Here is a 14,881-nt window from a genome sequence, read left to right on the forward strand (position 1 = left end):
CTCCCAAGCTACCCAGCTGGTCTGACAGGAGCACTGGCTTGTGCCTACTGAAGTATGACAACAGCAAGTACAGGCTGCAGTTTTATCATGCAGTTGTCGTTCTTCTCAGCATAGACCTCCAGCATTGATACAGGGACGGTTGGCGGGTGCAGGCTGGGGAGATGATGAATGCCTTTTTTGGTTTGTTTGTTTATTTTAGTGGTAGACTGCCGCAGACCCACACAGGCTCTAGCCTGCTTTGTTGATCATAATGTGACTCATTACTTTTGTCATCTACGGATTATCGGCATGATTGCTCAGAGCTAGAGCCAGGGCTCGCCTTCCCCCCACTAGCTGGTACTGGAAGGTAAAACAGATTTGTCATTTATGATCTGACCACTAAGCCACACTTGGAGCTCCATTATTGTGATTAACTTCTGCATAAGATATGCTTGCCCAATTGTCATTTGTGATACTACAGTGGGCACAGACTGCCAGGCTTCCTGGGAAAATGTCAGCCAATCTGATGTGACTGTCTTGCTTATGCCGCTTGCTGTAAACCTGCTATTTCAGCAGCGGTACTTCCCAGATTACTTGGCTGGCTTCCTTGTTGTTGTTGTGCTTCCTTCACTCTCCCCCTCCCCTCACCCTTTTGGTTCCTTTGGTGTATGCCGGCATTACATATGTCAGCTACCATTTCCACCCTGGAGACTAAAATGGTGTCATGCGCTTCATTTTGCCCGGGCGGAAAACAGCTCAGGAATGGAGCCTGGACCATTCTTTTGTACCATGTAAAGTTTTTGTGGCCAGAACGCTGCCAGTTGAAATCTATCGTGTCAGGTGCCTTGTGGCTATCCACAACAGAGGCCATGTTCTGGAACCAGAGTTCTTTTCTGGCTTCGTCACCAACAAGCCGATTTGACTCTCCCTGATTATAGTAACGAAGGCAGTCCAAAAGAATATGCACAGCCTCACTGTACGTCACATTGAATCATGGTGCTGGCCACACAAAGCTGACCGCAGCCTCATTTCTTTAGACAAATGCACGCTTAAGGAAAAAACTCCTGCGAGAAAGCATCCAAGGCCACTTTATTTGCTATGCAAACTGCAACAGATTTAATTTCTAGTGAAAGAACGTTTGTTATTATCTTTTTCAGATGTTTCTAGGTTGCTCGTCAACTAACCTTTGGGGTTGAGGGGGTCACCTCCCACTTAGGGAGGGGTTCACATATATATATTTTTTTTAAATCCACATGAAAGCAACCCGCTATTTGTCTTTTGTAGGAAGGGAGCTGTGCGGTTTTTGGTTTTTTTTTAAGGGCTAATTTTCACACTGATGATTTGAAGGAGTCAAGCCGCCTGTTACGGCACCCAGCCATGCTGGTGGAAAAATAGTCAGTTTTGATTACAAAGTGAGAGATGCAGCCCCAGACAGGAGCTACATGCTGGTATGTGTGCTATCAGAATGATTTATGCAAATTATGCATATTATTCCCAGAGGAATTCCTTCTCAAACTGCCAGGATAAATTGCCGGAAATTAGCCATAAAATCTGTCGTGCTAGGAGCAAGAGGTGAAGGCCACTGGGAAAGCAAGGACATTTCCCTTCTAGAGCCTTCCAAGGTATGGTGGGCCTTCTGGAAAATGTTTGGGATTTGTGTCAAAATATTGCACAGTATATGGGTTTTCCCCCATTAACTCGTCAAAGCATTGCACATAATTTGAATCTGCTCAGCCAACAGTAGAAATTATTCTGTGATGATGATGATATTGCTATGGGTTCCTTAATTCCCAATATTCTTACCTCGCAGTTGACTGTACAGTTGTTCGGGTAAATGGTTTTCATAATACATGGTTGACATATAGCACAGGGCTTTTATAAAGCAGGCTGAATGGAGCATTTGATGCTGTGGCTGGTATTTTCTTGCCATTTATGTAAATGAAATAAAATTAAGCATTCATTTCTTTTGATTATGGTGTGTTCAACATGATGTCCGATAATGGTTTTCCACCCAAAATCCACTGCATTGCCTACAGTCAAACTAAATTCATCAGATCTATCCATGAGGATTATGCTTCAAGTTCAGAATTTCAGAGTTTTTTCTTCCAGCCCTCTGGGAAAGTTTATTACCTCTTTAGTCTTTCCCCTGCCCATCCCCCACCCCCAATCCTCCACATTCTTGCTTCCTTTGCTAGCCGGCTCTAGTGAACTGGTAGATCTCTGGCAGCTGTAGCAGCTTATAGCATCTAATCACTTTCCATATTTGTCATGCTTTAGGGTTCTTATTTTTCCCCCCTTCTGTTTCTTTAAATTTAGAGAGTGCTATAAATGAGAGTCTCCGAATGTGCTCGTCTTCCATGAGCATCCGTTTCGTCAAGGAAGATTGTATTTTCAAGCTTGAAGAGAATCAAGAAGTCAGTTTGAGAAAAGGAGATTGGATAGCAATTTTTCCCCCAATTCTGCACATGAACCCCGAGATCTACGAAGATCCTAAGGTAAACATTCATCTGGAATTACATATACCACTTCAGGCGTATTTCCACAGCCAGGCATCTTGTGAGATCTGTATCCTTTTTGCTTTTTCAAGAAGAAACAAATGGCTGTTCCTTCTTGTGGAACAAATCTTCCTACTTTTAGATCTTTTTGAGGTGCCTACAGGTCAAAAGATGCATGACCTGAAGAGAGAAAATATGGTGATGAGAGTGACTTGCTCTCCTTTGAGGAAAAATGACAATTGTACATTGATGACCATAAACTCAAGGCTAAATGAGGGCTTTGTTTGGAAGTGGATCATTGGATGCCCAAAGAAGGCTGGATAATAGAAGGTAGCTTAAAGAGCAAATAATGTGGGCCATTTAGTTAAGTGCCCCCAAAGCATCATTGACTTTCTAAAGCCCCTATAATAGCAGTGTCTTCTTGAGCCCATATGCTTTTTCACCTCTCTTTTTATAAAGATTGGCCCTTTTGTGGTCAATTAGTATGGCGTTGTGAACTCTAGATTGTAAAGCTGTTGCTCTGCCGTGAAGCTTTGAGGGTAATTGTGTCATCTCCTTGTATTTTTTCCCCTTTCAGAAGCTAAAGTTAATGAATATCAAAGGCTGGAAATTAATCCACCCTAGCTGAGCCTTAATATGGTTTCAGAAGGTCATCACCTGCATGCAGATTGAACAGTCCTTGCCTAGATTTTTGTCAAGACAGTTGTTGCTGGCTTGGGGATACCATGCAGAAAGGGGGATTTTACAAAAGTGAGATGTAAAATGTCCAATGCGGTTGTACTGATACCATGTGTAGCGCTGAGGACCTGTATTTATGATAATTCATAAACGTTATTTTTGTCTCTATTTCTGATTATTTTGTATTACATACAATTGCCAGGAACCATGAAAAAAACAGGAACATCACTGTGTTGGTATGCTTTTTTTAAGAAAATAGTGTCGCACATGAAGCATTCTGCTTCGTACATTTTAGTTTTACTATACTCAGGGTCATTTTATAAGGGCCCAATCCAACGGGCCTCCAGCACCAGCTCTGAGCTCCAGCATTAGATGTTGTAAATGTGCCGGAAAACACAACACCCTGTGAGGAGGGAGCACTGGTACTGCGCCAGCATCAGTCAGCACTGGGCTCAGCTCTGGATGGACACTGCCCGGAGCATGGTAAGAGCTCCAGGTGGTGATAAGAGCTTTTGGGGTGGGAGGAAGGTGTTCTGGAGTGGGGCAAGATGCCCTGCCGCCATATTCTATCCTCCCTCCCAGCCCAGGGAGCCCAACACGGGTCTCCTCAGCTCTGCGCCAGCTCAAATGTGGGTACAGTGCTAAGGAGTTCCATCGCTGTCAGTTGCTGTCTACCCGGGGTAAGGAAACAAATGCTTCCTTCCCCCGAGGACATCTCCAGCAGTGTCCTGGCTCCCACAGGATTTGGCAGTCACCGTTTTGGTGCTGCTGGAGCCATGGACACTGGGAACCATAGGATTGGACTACCTATCATACAAGTTATTAACATGTGTTGAAATGGCTACAACTTTGTTTCTTAGCCATGTGTCCGCAACAGATGCCTGAAGTGTGGAGCTGCAATTGTTTTTTCCATTCTAGCCAGAATGTCATGTGACTTATCTCCCCTACCCCTCTGCCCTTACCGTACCATAATATCTCTGCCCATTTCTTGGTTTGCTGCTACTTCTGTTACCATGCAATATGTCATTTTATTTCTTCATGTATAGAATTTTGACTCCACCCTTGAAAATGAATGCTTGCCATCAAGGCAACTTACAACACTGCTTTGGGGGCCTTTTTGCAAAAAGTGATAAAAATAACACAAAATAGGAACAATAAAAAAAAACCAAACAAGAATAGAAACAAAAAATAACCCTATAAAGATTAAAAAAAATAATATTATAATGACAAAAAATCATTAATGATAAAAATCATTAAAAGGATCTTAAATACAGTTAATAGCATGAGAGAACAGGATGGACTATGCTTGGCTCCTAAAAGGGATAAGAAATCAAACAGCACCAGGCTGTTTAGCAGGAGTTCCATTATTTGAGCACTACCAGAGAGAAAGATATCCCTGTACATTACTATAGATAATAATAATCTCAGTATTTATATACCGCCTTTCTGGTCATCGGATTACTCCTCTGACTTTATTCAAGGCGGTTTACATAGGCAGGCGTTTCTAAATTCCTCAGGATTTTTACAATCATAAAGGTTCTCTCTTCCAAGAACCAACAACATTTCAGAATGGATCTTCCTGGTTTGGTCTCACTTCTGGCCTCCAGTTCTCCCACGCAGGTTGACAAGCAGCTCCATCTCTCACATGGAGGGCAGCCAAGACGCTTCTTGCTCACACCAAGAGCAGGTGGAATCACTCAGCTTGGCTTGTCAGCTGCTTCAAGGTCTCACCATTCTGAGCGTTCAGGGAGCTGCCAGTGTCCTCGAACTGGTGACCTTCTGATGTTATCTTCAGGCTTACAGAGGCTCTGTAGTTCTCAACTGATAGGCAGGTTCAGGTAGAAGCAGTTAGGGCACAATCCTAACCAGGTCTTCTCAGAAGTAAGTCCTATTGTAGTTAGGATTGCAGCCTTTGGGCCCGATCCTATGCATGTCTACTCAGAAGTAAAACCCATTGTAGTCAATGGGGCTTACTCCCAGGAAAGCGTGGATAGGATTGGAACCTTAGTCCTGTATATACCCAATGCAAAGGCAATTTAGGGCTTTAAAAGTTTTAAACAGAAAAGCATTTTAAATTGAACTTGGAAACATGCTAGAAGTTGGTGACAATCTTTTAACGTTGGAGTAATATGTTGATAGCAATCAATCGTGCCAAACCACACTATTTCCCCAAGTGAGTTGGAGTGATTGGCAACCATACTACTTTCAGTGGCATATAAATAGCTCTTATACCCAATCAGGAACAGTTATTTGCTCAAGCAACAAATAGTCTTATAAAACAAAGCATTTATCACACAGCAACCATAAAGGTGAAGTCAGATGCAATATTTAAAGCAGAAGTCACAAAGCATCTTTCACTAGCACCAGCATTGCCACTACCAACCACTGTGTGAGTCCACTTCACACTTTGCCAGCAGACTGAGTACTGGTTCAGCCAGTAGCTTAGCTATTGGGGGCAGCACTAAGTTTTGCAGGGTGCCTTAATGCACCGTGCCCCTCCCCTAGCTGTTGGTGCCATTCTCAGCAGCAAAAGCAAAGCAAAGGAGACTCATCCACTTTCCTCTTGCCTCCAGGAATGGTTCCACCAGCAAGAGGGAAGGGCAGCTTTCACAGCGCATTGAGGCACCCTGCAAAATTTAGTACTGTGCCCCCCTAGCTACGCTACTGTGTTCAACCAAGAGGTCACAGACCCACAGTGCAATTCTTTGCATGTCTACTCATAAGTAAATCCCTTTGCATTTAGTGGGGCTTACACCCTGTGAATTGTGGATAGGATTGTAACCTTAAGCTGCAATCCTATCCACATTTACCTGGGAGTAAACACCATTGACTATAATAGGACTTATTTATGAGTAGATATGCATAGGCTTGGGCTGTCAGTAAAACTAGCATAAAACTTCTTCCTAATTTATCATGGCCATATTCAAGCCTGCATCATTCCTCGTGGCTCTTCTGCCCTGCAGTGGCCATGTTCAGTTGGAAACCAGATGTGTTGCTGTAGCCTCATTGAATAAGTTACGCCCTTGTGCAACCAATATGGAGTTTGATAGGAATGGCTTTGTGACTGGCTCCAGCCAATCAACAGTGGCCATAGCCAGATTTTGTTGCATTTTGTCATGCTGTAGTAATGCTACAAACCAATGAATCTCATGCAACAACAGTCCACATAGCAATCAGGATCGCAATAACAACTGTTACTGGCAGACAAATTGCATTTTCTAAGCAATAAAGCACTGGTTTTTGGTTAGGAAAAATTAGACTTATCCACTCCAGAAGTAATTCTTTGAGAATCCTTCACAGCAACCTAATGGCTGTGCAGTGTTTATATGGCAAAAGGAATCTGGTAAGGCGCATTGTACAAGTGGCTCTGTATGGAATTTTGTCATTTCTACTTTTTGATAAGAATTTGTGCTTAATAAATAACATTGGATTTACCAGGAAATATATTAAGGCACATAACATATGTTTATTTCTGTAACTCACTGTGTTTAGGGTAAGCTTGCAGAAATTTGGCTTTCTGGATAGCAGGATTGATTTGTAAATAAAATCTCCGAAAACACAATAAATGGACTTGATGAATTGACTTAAGACATATTTAGTATTTCCAGACTTTGGACTACAATTATGTATTTATTTCATTAATCTGAGCATCTACTCCCCCACACCACCGTCCCCTCCCCCACAGCAGCACCCATCTTTTTCACCATTTTTTTAAAGGGATAGAGGCACATAGCTGCTCTGAGTGCTGACCGCCTCAATCCCTTTTTCTAAAAAAAAAGCTGCTTCCTCTTCTCCCACCCTCCTTGGCCCTATACAAAGGTCTTCTAAGGCCTCCAGAGGGTCTTTAAAACATCACTTGTGGTTTTCAGGTAGTTTTGGGGCAAGAACCAGAAATGATGTTTAAGGCCTTTGGAGGATTGGGCCTCCTCCGCCCTCCAAAGGCCTTCTCAGGAGTTAAAGCATCACTTTTTTGCCCCAAAACCAGAAGTGGGGTTTAGAGGCCCTCCAGTGGCCTTAAAAGACCTTTGGGTGTTGGGGAGGTCGCATGCTTTGGCCCTCAGAAGGCTTCCCCAGAGGTGGTGGAGGGCAACGTTCTCCTGGTGGGGGCATTCTGCAGTCCTGACTCCAGGCAGCCCAGGTCAGGATTGCCAGTGGATATGTCTGGACCCGCTCATTTTCACACAACTGGTCACTGTAAAGAGCACAAAGAGCTGGTGAAGTCCCCTCTTCTGGTGTCCTTGTTACGTGAAAATCCCCTTTTCCCTTCCAAGTTGTGATTTTGTATGTATTATGGACTAAAAACTCATGCAGGTCAAACCTCAGAATACAGGGCACCCTTCCCCCAGTCCAAGGCCCTGGTAGAAGTCACAAGTTTGCAAAGCTCAGGGTGATTACATCCCCTCCTCCAGTCAAGGAATGTCTCCTGATTATGCAAAACAAGCATGCACCTCCAGAGGAAGAAGTCTATTGTTCTTTTGTTGTAGCTTTATCACTCTTAAGCACCTTATGCAAATTGCCTCCCTCCCCCAGAAGGTCAGCCTGGCTGGTAAGCTGACTTCCAGTTCATCATGTCTTTCTTACATACTCCACGTGTACCACTGTGTGTACTGAGCATGCACATCTAGACCAGCACTAGGACACATCCGGGTCATTCTAGGTCAGCCACAACCCTTTAAGAGAGAGGCTCCGAGCACATGTTCTCTCTCTGGCTGCCCTCCCAAGGGAGTGGTCCTTCCTAGGACTCTTTCCCATCCAACTGCTCCCCGGGACAGGTAAATGTATCTTGCGTCTAAAACTCTTTCCCTTCCATCCTACCTATTTCTCCCCTTCTTCCCCCATCTTTAGTTAGCAAACGGGGTTAGGCAGACCAGGGACCCCTAAAAACCTTCCCTACAACCTATCCTTTTCGGATTCCTTATCGGATACACAAAATACATAGCACATGCAGCCGTCATAAAGCTAGGTACACTGTATCCAAGTACTAGGATTCAAGTAGACATATACTTACCATTTTCCATGTGTATTATGTTTACTTTTGTGTGTTTTTGCAATAAAAATATAATCCTTTGATTGAAAGTTACCTTTCTCCCAGTCTCCTCTTTAAGCTAGACAAGGGATTTCTTTGCTTTACGCTGTCTTGCTATCCAGCCTGCGATCCTAAAAGTTTCCAAAAGGCTAATATACTAATTCCCCTAAACAAAACAGCCCTTTTTGGTAACATCCTTTCTCCAGTTTCTTCTTTTCCTCATGTCTTTGTATATCCCTCACTATGTATTTCCAACCAAATTGTGCAATCAAAAGTCTCACAGAGTTCCTCATCTAATCCTTTATTATTGGATAAATTTCTTATTTGCACCAATCTACTCATTCTTCAGACACATTGCTGACTATGCCTAACTTGAAATGAATTGACTTGGGGTACTGCAGGAGATTAGCCCTTTTTTTATCCTAGCTTCTTCACAATTCCACAGAGGCACCTTGAGTTTCCCAATACATAAATATTATTAATTATTATTAACAGTATTTATATACCGCTTCTCAACGAAATATACTATATATATATTTGAAACATATTTCAACGAAATATAATATAGAAATATACTATTTTCACATTAAAAATCCTTGTGTGTTTATGAGTGCATGAGTACACAGCTGTTGGAATTGTTTCTATTACTTGTTTGGCTCTGATGTGCTATCACTTAGTGTGAGATAAATTCAAATTAGTGACATTAAGCAGGGTCGATTCTGTCATTTTCATTAGAAGGCTGCATAATTATTTGGGAAACGCAATTCTTAAAATCCCATTTTTGCAGAGCTGGAAAGAACCTAACAGAATCGCTGCTCAAATAAGCCTTTATCTAACATCTTTCTATCATAGTTTCTGGAATAGTACAGTATAGCCAAACAAAATACTTGAATAGGGGGTGAACCACGCAAAGGCATGTTGTCAGTTGTGTATATGCTGAACTCCAAATCAGTAGGCAAAAAGACAGTGAGAAATCAACATGTGTTGATTATCTGCAGCAAGGCAGTTTGGTGGTAGGAGTCCTATCTGTACCGGGATTGTGATGCTGCAGTGTGGATTTTTTTGAATGCTTTTCCCCTGCTGTTTTCTAGCCAATAATGCTAGAGTTGCAAGAAGCAGAAAAATTTTTTTTTTTTTTTTTTGGGGGGGGGGGTATGTGTGTGTGAGAATTTTAGCAGAAAATAGTAGGGAGACTGTCCCATTCAGATCAGGGCCCCCCCAATTGCTTTGGAGTTTGAAAGAAATGGGGAGAAGACCCTCCAAAGGAATATTTTAAGGGATATTTAGTCTGGAGCTATAATGTGTAGAAAATGTGCTTCCCACCTTGGGCTGGCCCAAGAGCTTCTGCCTGGGGTAGATTTCCAAATGCTGTCCCCATACCTGGTGGTGTACCTTACCCTGCACCTCCTCCACACTTTAGCACTTCCACTTTGTCCCACTTGGTGGTGGTTGGCAACCTTCAGTCTGGAAAGACTATGGTATAAGCCTACGGCACCTGGTATTCCCAGGCGGTCTCCCATCCAAGTACTAACCAGGCCTGACCCTGCTTAGCTTCCAAGATTATAAGAGATTGGGCATGTGCAGGGTAACAGTTGCTATTACTCTTCTATTCCAGGGAGTGGGAGGAGAAGGAAGAGCAGTGGAGGCAAGCAGGTGGACAGGGCACCCCCTGTCAGTGTGCTGCCTCAGGTGACTGCTTCAGTTGCCCTCTTGGATGGACTTGGCCCTCCTGTCCATTATAACATTAGGCTACACTCCTTTATGCACTTACATGGTAGCAATTGCCATTGAACTCAGTGGGGCTTGTGTCTGAGTAGACACAGTCCAACTGAATGAATAGGAATTATGCTCTGAATGTCCAAAGCCACTTTACATTTTATTTTCAAATATTACCTTTTTCCACTTCTTAAAGCACAAATACAGCCATGCCTTCTGAAAGGGACACAGGTGAATAAGCAGTGGTTTTATTTGTGCCTATCGGTCCGATTTTGACATCTCTTTGTAACCACTCTGTTTTTCATGTTCTTTATCTTCCAGAAATATAAATTTGATCGTTATGTTGAAAATGGCAAGAAGAAGACCACCTTTTACAAACAAGAAAACAAGCTGAAATATTTTCTGATGCCCTTTGGCTATGGAAGCAGCATGTGTCCTGGCAGGTTCTTTGCAATGAATGAAATCAAGCTATTTCTGGTTCTCTTGTTGGCTCGTTTTGATGTGGAAATAGCCGAAGAAAAAGAAGTTGGACTAGACAAAAGTAGACTGGGCCTTGGGATCCTCTTGCCTGACTCTGACATTCTCTTTCGTTACAGGCTAAGACCTTAGCACAGTAATTCAGTTGTTAACATTACCAAATGTCCTACTTCAGATTGGTTCTATTTTTTTAATTATGGTGTGGTTTTCATCTGTTGCTGGTCTTTGCATTTATGAATGAAACTTGCTACATGCTGACTGCATGCACATGCAAAATATGTGGTGTAAATGTGTGTCACAAATTCTGACATTTGCAGAACAGGCCCAGAATCTTGTATGGGTCAGGTCTAATGTACATTTCATTGCCCATAACTATAACAAGGGAACAATAGGCTATTTTATGAATTCAGACATTTAGAATACTGACCTATTTATGAAATCCTTGCCCTACTTAAGGAAACATGCCACTCAGTGCCAAAGTTCTAAATAGACTTGTTTGGAATTAAGCCCCATTGAATTTCAATAGGACTTAATTCAAAGGAAACATGTATAAGATCACTCTGAAATGGGAAAAAGTGGAGTATGAGGTAGGGGGAAAATGGGTAAATTTGCTATAGACAATACACATCCTTTAATTTTTGGTACTTCGTATTGATAAAGTGTGTTGCCTGGACATTCATTATATTTGTACCTGGGAAAGTTATAGAATTGTTTGGGCAATGATTGTGAGAACAAAGAAAAGTTTTTTAAAAAATGATTTACTATCTTAGTATCTCTAGAAAGGCACTGAGAAGTGGTTCTCAAACTATGGGTCGTGATCCAATATTTGGTGGGTCATGAAACTGCCAAGCTGATAGATGACAAAAAAAATATCAGTTTTATGGAAAGTAAAACTGAACCACATTTACTCATGACTAAGCAAATGTGCATCCGTTCACTTCAAAGAGCAGGCCAAAGGGAATGCAATGTCACCACCGTTGTCCTGATCCAATGAATGCAGGTCCCAACAAACTCTTGAGAAGGAAGTCCCCCTTCTCCAAGCTTACAAGGAAAATGTATTGAGCCCTAAGGAAAGCTAGACAGAGCCACATGTGACATTTACTTGTGAGCGTGCCTCAGTTCTTATTGAAGGCCAGGCAGAGGGGAATGCAAGGCCTCCAGAATGGTTCCCATCTGATGAACAAGGAGCTTAACAGATGCTCCAGAAGGCTGCCCCCCCACACACATTTTTATCAGTAAAAATGATAAACACAAAAGCTTGAGCATCTGGTAAAGTGAAACTTTTGGGGTTTTTTGTCTCAAAAAGCTAGGACGGTCCCAGTAGAGTGACATTTAAAAAAGTTGGGAAAAAAGTTTGGAAACCACTGTTTTAGAGTATCAGGAAGTAAATATGTGACTTTGTTGGTTATAATGCGTGAATATGACCTTGCCATTTAGAACTCAAACATGGGCCATATTTCCATGGACTCAGATTTGTCAAAGATAAAATGCCTTGACTTCTTTACCATTCTATGCATGGAGGTGATAGACTCTGGTCCACAGACCATCATTGGTCTGTGGAGTGCTTTCAGGGAATCTGCAAGGTCATGACAAAGGTAGTAGAATGTAGGGGAGACGCTAAACCCCCTTTCTGTGCAAACAGTGACAAATAGAACAGTGGAATGAAAACTTGATTTCAGTAATAGTGTAGTAACATAGAATTTATGTTAACCTAGGAATGCTGACCTATCGACAGACAGTGCTTCCCTTTTCCCTTCAGCTTGCATGTATGCAGTACCGTGGAAGAAGTGAAGTTTTAATTAACTCTGCTGGCTGCCCCATGTGGGAAGCAATTTAAGAAAATGTGGTGGTCTGAAAAGAACACCCACAAGCAAGCAAGGTTTAAGAAGTGCTGATCTAAAATAAACTCTCTGTTGCTATCCGTGTTCCCACACATGGAACGATCTTTTGTTTTTCATACCACTCTATCGACAACTGACAGCCTAATCCATCCTAAATCCCCATGTGGCAATACAGAAGAATCCACCCACCTCCTCATCCCTGTTACTGCCCTGTTCTGCCCACCTATTCCTCTGTTCCATCTTTCCTCTACCCCTTCCTGTGTGGGCTCACCTCCCCTGGCAGGTCTCCATTAATCCACCAGCATGAACAGGAAGGCTCCCCCCATTGCACAAAGCACTTGATAGTACTTTCCAGCAACCTGCACAGGCGGAAGACACATTGACCTGTGCTTTCTTTTGTTAGGATTCGGCCGTGAATGTTTTAAGTCTGCGGACAAGTATTTCAGCTACCCAGTCATAGCTCACAATTCAGCTTGAATGTTCTAGCTTGTTTTATGAAGCAAGAGAAAATGGTACCATCAATACCATGTTGACTATAGATCTTATTGCAGAAGTATAAAATGTGTCATGCGACAGTTTACGATAAATCCTTCTTTGGCATAGTTTGGTAGCAACTGTGAAAAATGAAAGGTATTTGTTTTAAACACAACCCATAATTTGATTCATGCTGTGCTTTTAGGACGTTGAATTTAAATATCATGTGTTGGAGTATAATATGATAGGATGTAATGGCAGTGTGTCAAACATAATGGCAAAGCACACATCGGATTAATCACTGATCTGCTGCGGAAGTGTCTCTGTCAGAACCAACAGTCGAATGTTTGTAAATGTGCAAAAAAAATCTAGGGAAGAGACCTTCAAAAGCACAATTGGCTATGAGGTTCCCAGCTGCCATTCAAACTTTTTATGCACACACAAGCATGCCAGAAAGCGCTAGACAGCCCTCAACCTTGCAGAATAGACTAATGGGATCTTAAAAGCGAAGAGATCTTAAAATAGATGTTGAATTGTTCATGGCTGTTATTACTTTGCTGGTGAACTACTGGTTTCTGGACATTCTCTCAATATGCCTGATGGCTACGCCTAGCTAGGACTTCTATTTTGTTCAGAGTTCTGTAGCAGGTAGTTCATAGCAAGAATCGGATTCCTCGCATTCCAGGGGATGGGGGTAAATTACATGGAACTGGTATGTTGGGAGGAATTAGGAGGTGTTATGCTCCTTCCCACTATGTACAGTATATCCTCTTAAAGAAATAGGGATGCATTCCAGGTGACCATTTGCCAGTTTACAAGGCACTGAAGCAAAGTGATGGACGTGCATATAAAATAAACATATCTTTTGAATACTCACAAAAATTAAAAGTCCCATATTTGAGGAACTTTAACTTCCAACTTAACCTCAATACTTCAGCCTGATCAGGAATAATGTCTTATAGTAATACTTAACAATGACTGAACAATTTTTTTTAAAAAAAAAGTAGTTTGTGACTGCATTCTGTCATTGCTTCAACACTTGTGAATGAAAAAAAAATCACAATGCAGCCGTGTTAAGGGTTGTTGATTCTTCCCCTCTTATGAACAATGATGAATAAAAGTATATACTTACAATTAGCAAGTACAAATTACTAGCCTGTTTAGCAATCTTACCAATGAGTAATTGTCTTAATGAAATGGTTAGGCCCATTTCAGGAATGTGAAATCTGTGATCCTGAAACTTCTCATGGAATTACACAACAGCAAATATACTCTAGAAAGCTTAAAATTTAAACCCTCTGGAAATCAGAGACACAATAAGTTAGCACATTTAAGTCTCATTGCTTTCATTAGGAAAATGCAGTGTTTTCCATGCTTTACTTTCTCTCCCACTGGCAGCGGTAGAACTTAGCAGGGTTTACATTTGGTGGAATTATTTCCAAAGTGATGTGGCTTGTTTTTCTGCCACATCTCTAGTAGGATATTTCAGTTGTCTTGAAAGTCAATTAATGCAATTCTTGTCTCTGATTTGGTATTTGTATACTCATGAAGGTTCTTTGACCTTTATTGCAATATAAACTTTTGACTCAAATATTCATTAGCCATTATTAACTCTCTTGATGTTGTAAGAAAACTGTGATTTGAACCACACAACCTGACATTTCATTATTTGCATTTTGATCACAAAAAAGGCATGACAGACATTTCTCAGATTGTTGATCATTGAAAGAAAATTGTAACTTAATTGTTATAGTAGATTTATAATTTCAGAGACAATAAACTCTACCAATATTAAATAGTTGTTCATTTCCTTCCTGGCTATTTTATTTATGCTTCAGGATAGTGATTTTTCTTTTTCTTTTTTATTATTCTCAGGTATGTTTGATATGGAATTTCTTTAGTACACAAATACCTTTATGTGCTTCTTGAAGTCAGTACTTTTAACATTTCCAGTCCTGAAATAATTACAACAGATGGTAACTAGATTTAGAATATTTAATACTTGGGTCAAACCTCTTTCAGCTGCCTCTTTCAAGAATAAAATGTTAAGGGGTGTGTTAACGTTTACCATTATTTTAAACATCTATCCAAAATGAAGAGCAAGCTAAGGGACCATTATAAAATATATACAGTAGCAAAATACATATATGAAAGGCACATTCCTCAGTTCTATCATGCTAATTATTTATTTATTC

At 41.3% G+C, this 14,881-nt stretch overlaps 1 protein-coding gene across 1 annotated transcript in view; it reads left to right on the plus strand.

Moving 5' to 3' along the window:
- CYP7B1 (cytochrome P450 family 7 subfamily B member 1) overlaps positions 1-14,482 on the plus strand; it is a 124,771-nt gene extending 110,289 nt beyond the window's left edge. Inside the window, exons 5-6 of the mRNA XM_066626365.1 lie at positions 2,296-2,474; positions 10,216-14,482. Coding sequence (XP_066482462.1) covers positions 2,296-2,474; positions 10,216-10,503 — 467 coding nt within the window. The 3' untranslated portion in view covers positions 10,504-14,482. The remainder of the gene's footprint in view (positions 1-2,295; positions 2,475-10,215) is intronic.
- Positions 14,483-14,881: the final 399 nt, after the last annotated feature.

This window comes from Tiliqua scincoides, chromosome 4 (assembly GCF_035046505.1).
Source record: "Tiliqua scincoides isolate rTilSci1 chromosome 4, rTilSci1.hap2, whole genome shotgun sequence".
Classification (NCBI taxonomy): Eukaryota; Metazoa; Chordata; class Lepidosauria; order Squamata; family Scincidae; genus Tiliqua; species Tiliqua scincoides.